Source organism: Juglans regia, chromosome 2 (assembly GCF_001411555.2).
Source record: "Juglans regia cultivar Chandler chromosome 2, Walnut 2.0, whole genome shotgun sequence".
NCBI lineage: Eukaryota > Viridiplantae > Streptophyta > Magnoliopsida > Fagales > Juglandaceae > Juglans > Juglans regia.
This window is the reverse complement of record NC_049902.1, coordinates 3,780,531-3,787,482: the sequence shown is the minus strand read 5'-3', so window position 1 is coordinate 3,787,482 and position 6,952 is coordinate 3,780,531. Positions and strand designations below refer to the sequence as shown.

General features: G+C 34.8%; 1 protein-coding gene across 1 annotated transcript; it reads left to right on the top strand.

The window, feature by feature from the left end:
* The first annotated feature begins 3,892 nt into the window (after window positions 1–3,892).
* Window positions 3,893–6,727, top strand: LOC108999286 (putative DNA glycosylase At3g47830). Its single transcript, XM_018976161.2, has 4 exons — window positions 3,893–4,362; window positions 4,809–5,009; window positions 5,932–5,988; window positions 6,058–6,727. Exons 1-4 carry the CDS (start codon window positions 3,970–3,972, stop codon window positions 6,286–6,288), a joined length of 882 nt encoding a protein of 293 aa, XP_018831706.1. The 5' UTR covers window positions 3,893–3,969; the 3' UTR covers window positions 6,289–6,727.
* The last annotated feature ends 225 nt before the right edge of the window (window positions 6,728–6,952 follow it).

Below are 6,952 nucleotides of genomic sequence, written 5' to 3'. Positions count from 1 at the left end.
AGAAGTTAAAATGTAATTTTTCAAACATAAAAAAAATGCAAAAGGGTAAGATATTATCCAAATCATACCTGCCAAGATCTTACCTTGATCGTAAAGGATTATGAAAGAGTGAGATCTGATATATTTTAATGAAAATAGACTAGAAGTGGGCAAGAGGTACTATTAGACACAAACATTACATTTATATTTGTTCACCATACTTTATATATTCTATATTAACATGCTTCTAAATCTTTGATAATCATGCTTAAGCTCTAAATTTATTTCATGCAGAAACATTTACCGTATATCTAAAATATTGCAAAATTATGTTCAAGCAAAAAATGGATCTTACAATTGGGTGCAGATTTAGATCAACTCCAAAAACAGCGCCACAAAAACTTTAATGTTCTCTCCATAAATGTCTCCAAAAACAGCGCCACAAAAACTTCAATGTTCTCTCCATAAATGTGTGAATGAGGAGAACACACTACCTCTGAATACATAACCTCCGAACTTTACTTTCAATAACGAAAAAAACAATTATGTAATATTTAGTCGTTTCAAAAAAACAAACTGTAATTTGAATTAGTTTGTTTTCCAAACTTGTTTAAACCTATAGTTTGTTTAAACTTATTGTTATTTGAATTAGTAATTTCTAATTAGAATAATCTATATTATCCTTATAGAACTTATCATTAAATTCTCTTCTTCTACACTATATGTTTACATTTTAGAACAATTGGGTTATTTTTCGTTTCCTAACTATAATGTGTTTTTCTCTATTGATGCATATTCTTTTGCACTCCAATAATGTGTTTTTCTCTATTCACCATCGTTGGCCTTGCAACTATAGCTGCTAACTGTAGGTAATGAAGGATTTTTTTTATCCTCATCATCCTAATTATTGTTATGCAATATTATTATTATTATTATTGAAGTTGTCTTCAGCGTATTTCTTGGACATCTTTTGCATCATGGTGTATGCTTGTTGCTGAGTTAATGGTAATTGTTATTTGGCTAGGAGTTAAACTAAAGAAGTTAAAGTACTTCCGAACTAAATTTTTGGTTGTTTTTTGTGATTTTTGAAGTTTGTGATCCAACCGTGTTCATTTTTACTTCTATTGGATGTATTCATTGTGAGGTGGACTCCACATTGACTATACGTATGTTCCATTATTGTTCAAACTTCTCTTTGTTTATATGGGCAAGTGTCCTGCCTTTAAGTGGATAATTTGAACTGCTCTCTTTTGAGATTTTTGTCCGTCAATTGGAGTGTTTCCTTGTATATAATCAATATATTATTCCTTTTTTTGGTTGAGAAATTAGTTTGGTTCTAAACTTTATATTTTCTCTGTTTTCATTCAACCAGGCAAATGTGCCTCCCAACTGCTAGTGTGTGTGTGTGTGTATATATATATATATATATATATATATATATATATATTTATATATAATTGGGTAGTTGTAAAATCAATTCTTGAGTTTTCACATTTTTAAAGTTTAAGGCCTTGGTTCTCAATTTTTACAAAATTGATACCTTAACTTTAAAAAATTTGAAATTAAGCATTTCCATCAATTTTCTATTAAAAAACTAACAAGAGACCACGTGTCAATCTTTGGTTGACTGGCATGAATATTAATCATGGAAAATGCTATGCGCCCCACTCCCCCTTTCCGCTTGACGTGGAATGCCGCATTGTAAGTGTTTAAAAATTAAAGCTGTCTGTTGAGCATTTCATCTTCAACCTTCCTTCTTCGTCTTTAATAAACAAACCCATCCCGCACCATTTCGTCTTCAACCTTCTAAGAAATCCATCCAGCACCCACAATTTCGTCTTCAACCTTATGAGAAACCCATCTCAGACTCGTACCATTTCGTCTTCAACCTTCTGAGAAACCCATCCCTCGATTTTTTTTTTTAATATATATATATATCTCAAATTTACATAAACAAGTCTGATATCCCTCATTTTAGTCCGAACAGAAAATTAAGGTATTGCAACTCAAAATTGTCGAAAACCTAGTACTACAAAATTAAAGTAAAAACATGAATCCCAAGCATGACCTCGTGAAAGGGTGATCAAATGGCAAAAGTGAACTCCACCATGGTAATGCTTTAAAACTATAATTGATAAACAATATTGATCAAGCAGCAGTAATAGGTTGGCCTTCAAGCAAAAGTGAACTCATAGCTAGCTTTCTTGGTTTTAAAACACGGTTGGGGTCAGACGTCTAACTCGGAAGAAATGAATGTCAAGTTTGAGATTTTCACTTCTGAAGACGAAATGAGGAGCAGGGGAATGGGGGGTGTTGGGCGGGAGAAAAAGTTTTTTTTTAATAAAACGATTTTAAAAGGCATGGCATGCCACGTATAGCGAGAAGTTCAAACGGGATGTTTGAGCGGGCGGTAACTGTAGCACTATCTATTAATCTTTGATTAACTGAATGTAATATCAATATTTGAGTCAGCTAATCAAAAGTTGACATGTGACGTAATGATGCATCAATTCTGTCTTTTTAAAGTTATTTTGTGTAGGTGGATTCTAAATTCTCGAATAAAGAGAATCATGTGTGTGCTTTACATGTGCCCTTTCACGCTAGTTTTACTGGAGAAGCTGGCCAATTGAGAACTACTCCCTTTATACGAGCTATCCTTACATTCTCACATTTTTATATTGGAGGATGGCATGCGTATTATATGAAATACGAAGGATTTGACACTACCATATAGTATTCTTATTTAGTCGACTGGTACTTATTTGAGCTCAGCTCCACGAGATTAGAGTTGTGTTCAAACTCGCTCGAGCTTAGTACGAATAATTCAAAATAAGCCAATTTGGCTCAATCCAACTACAAGACTTTTGAGGCTAAAGACGCAGCCCCGGTTTGTGTACAAAGAGAATTATGGGATATTCTCAAATATTTTATTTTTAAATATTATTTAAATATAAAATAGTTTTTAATTGTAAGTCTTCAATTTCTTCATCTAATCACTATCTATTAATTATAAATTTTCTCAAACTTTTAAATAAAATACAAAAGATACTACAATCTTTTTAAATTTCAAAAGATATTTAATATTAAAAAATTATATTCAAATAATATTTTAATTTTATAATATTTTTGTTCAACTTTTTCTCTCTCATTTTTTAAAATTTAGTAAACATCTTAACTCAAATTATTTAACTATTATTCATAAACTATTTCACTACTATTTATAAATATACTAAAATATTTTGAGTATCTCTGGATTCCTATTTTTTCCTACAAGATCATTCACACGAAATTTGAGACAAAAGAAAGAAAAAGGAAAATAAGTGGTAAATGGTACTTATTGTTGTGTCTCCTTAATCTTGACTTTAATACTATATTACAACAATATGCTCAATCAAAAGCAATGATGACAAAAGGTGGATTGAGATCCCTTCAATCTCATGCTAGAAATTAAATGATTAAAGAATTATTTGTCATGTTTCACTTATCCAATTATAATTGAGTAAGACTACATACAGTCGTAAAGTATGTAAATACCGTGCAGTCGCTTTGAAAAATAGTATAATCTATTATTAAAAAATTAATTTCTTTTCATGTAGATCTCATATTTATTTAATTTTTTTAAAGTGACTATACGACACTTACACACTCACAACTGTAAATATCATTTCTTATATATATATATATTTAGAGAGAGAGAATTGTGACTTGTGAGTCTTTAGAAGATGCCTATCATTCAGCGGCTTCAGCCTGAATAGAGGCCCAAACCCAAACATGTATTTTGCAAAAGGGTTCACATATTTTATGGTCATGGAAAAGCCCACGTGAAAAATCCAGGCCCATCTTTAGATAAAATTAATTTCCAAATTTATAGCAAAATAAAATAAGGAAGCTTTTGCTTACGAGAACAGCCTCTGCAATCGGCAGTAGTGAAATTCACCGGTTGAATTGACGATTGAACTACAAAACAAACGAAGGAGCAAACAGCAGACAATGCAGAAACCCCGCAAAAGGAAGCAGCCCGAGTATCGCCAGCGGCCCCAGCCTCGAACCAAACCATCCATACCCTCCATTTCCCTCGGCAAACCCCCCAACGACCCGTATCCGACCCACCCTCGACCCACCCCAGAAGAATGCCGAGCCGTACGGGACGATCTGTTGGCTTTCCATGGCTTCCCCCAAGAGTTTGCCAAGTACCGCAGACAACAACCAAATTCTTCTCTCGATCAGGCTAATGGTTTTCTGAAATCAGAGCTCTTAGATGGGGATGCCAAGGAGACAGTTTTGGACGGTTTGGTTAAAACTGTCCTCTCCCAGAACACTACGGAAGTTAATTCTGAGAGGGCTTTTGAGTCTCTCAAGTCTGCTTTTCCCACTTGGGAAGATGTATGTAAGCCTTTTTGTTTGATTTTTTCTTTTTTCAAGTTTTCTGGCTTGGTCGGCCATAGGCATTGGGATTGGGTTTTATCTGTTATGAATGATTTCCTCGAAGTTTTAGGGTCTTAATGAATCAGAGTAAAAGCAGTGCTTTTGGAGATTCATTTATCGTGTTTATAGAATAAATTGTTTAACAAAAATGGGTGATGCAGAACAATGTGGGTTTTTCTATTCCGTTTTTTAACCTAAATGTGTTTTTCTAAGAAGTTATTTTTATTTTGGCTTGATAAATGTTAGTAAATTGACATTTAGGTTGTATTTTCTGAAAAATATTTCAAGGTTCATCCTTTGTTTTGGCCCGATGGTTATTGATGGATCATGAATGCTTTGGAGTATATGGGTGTTCCTGAAGCTACTTTTTCTTTGGTTTTGAATGATTGTCGTGTTTGTTCAAGGTCCTTGCTGCTGAATCCAAATGTATAGAGAATTCCATAAGAAGTGGAGGTCTGGCGCCGACCAAGGCATCCTGCATTAAAAATATACTGAGTTGCTTGCTTGAGAAAAAAGGCAAATTATGCTTGGAGTACTTGCGAGACTTGTCGGTTGATGAAATTAAGGCTGAGCTCTCCCAATTCAAAGGGATTGGCCCCAAAACGGTAACTGTTGTTTTGATGATCCTTCTATATGGTTCAATGCTGCTTGTGTTGAAACCTTTATGGCGTTAAGAACTTGGGACCTGTGTCTATTTTTAATAGGAAGGTATGAGATGGCTTATTAATGGTCCAATTTAATGCTTTCTTTCACTTCCTTTCATGCCTATCGTTCTCCTGTTATTGTATTGTTGGTAACATTGTCAAGTGCACATTTGCTGGTGACTGAAATAGTTTAGCGTGTCTGTGTTTTTGTTTTCCCATTTGGTACTAAATATCCTTTTCAATTCCCTGTTGCAATTACACTTTAAACATTGCCTGCGGTAAATGTATGTTGTTATGTACATTTTGGCCTGATTATGTATGTGTTGTATATAACGTCCTGTAATATTTACAATTGCCAAATTTTCGCTTCCCAATTGTGGCAAAAAGAATCTTGATGTGATAAGTCGGGGTATCAAGTGGTGTCACTTTCTATAATCATGATGCTCTATTCTCAACTTCAAGGTTCCGGGGAGTTTCTGTCAAGTATCTTTTCAGAATTCTCTTGGAATGGAATTAGATTTCCTTGGTTTGTTACTTGGTCAATTTTCAGTAGCACAAATAAGTAGACTAATTTAACGAACCTATTTCTGCGGATTAGAATCCGCTTAAAACAAAACACGGCTATTCAATTGGTTAGAGTACTGTGATAAGCATAATGATGTAGTGTAATGTGACACTAGATATTGGACTGGTTAGAATCTTTCATGATTTTATTGCATATCAATCTATATCAGACATGGTAAATAGTTCACAGCAAGGAGATGATGGTAGTTTCTGATGTAGTTATATCTTCTGCTCTTTTCATCTCTCATATTTATTCACATGCACACCACATTTTTTCCCCAGTTGCATCAGAATTTCACAATTATGAAATGGTTGGTAGGTGGCTTGTGTTTTGATGTTCCATCTTCAGCAAGATGATTTTCCAGTGGACACACATGTGAGTACCGTATTTCCCTAACTGCTTTTGTACCGTGGGATTCTCATAATACTCAGCATGGTTATGCAGGTATTTGAGATTGCGAAGGCCATTAGTTGGGTACCAGCTGTGGCTGATAGGAATAAGACATATCTTCATCTCAATAAATGGATCCCAAATGAACTCAAGTTTGATCTGAACTGTCTTCTGTATACACATGGTAAGCTCTGCCGCAGATGCACCAAGAAAGTGGATAAGCAGCAAACAAAGGAATCCCAGGATAACCCCTGTCCTCTATTAAAGTACTGCAATAACTCTTAGTATGAAACCAAGTAACAAGTTCAATCCAAGGTTTTTAATCTGAAGCCCCTGCTCGATCCTAATCTACTGTTTTGAGAGTTTTGTATCCAAAAGGATTTTCCAGACTCAGGGGCGTTGAAGGCTCACGAATGCCCATAAGAAAAGGCTAAAGAAGAAGAATGTGGCTTCATGCAAAAGATCAATTGGAGGCGCTCGAAAGTCGCGACACACGAGTCACGGTTGCTTAATTTTTCATGGTTCTTGGTCATGGTTTATTTTCATGTTTTCTACCAGAGGTTACACAATACAAGGATCTCCAAGGGGGGCGTAAGTTCCTTGGGTGGAGACCAAAACTTCCACCGCGGTGCATCTCATGTTATCAAAGCTCATATAACTCCGGCTTGTTTAAACAAGAAAGCTGAGGCACATTAATAGAAACATTTTCGAGTTTTTCTTCAAATTTTTATTAACAAGATGGAGAAACCTCAACATCGTTCTTACTTGCTGCCCGTGGACGTCAACAAGCAATGTTAAATCAATAAATTGTTGTATCTAACGGAAAAGGTAAACTCGTGGTACTGAAAATGAGTTTCAACTCACTCATGAAGATGACCATTAACCTCAACCAATACATGTAGCCTTCCTTTCCAGATGAAGATCGATGAGAAGCTTTTTCCCTTCTTTC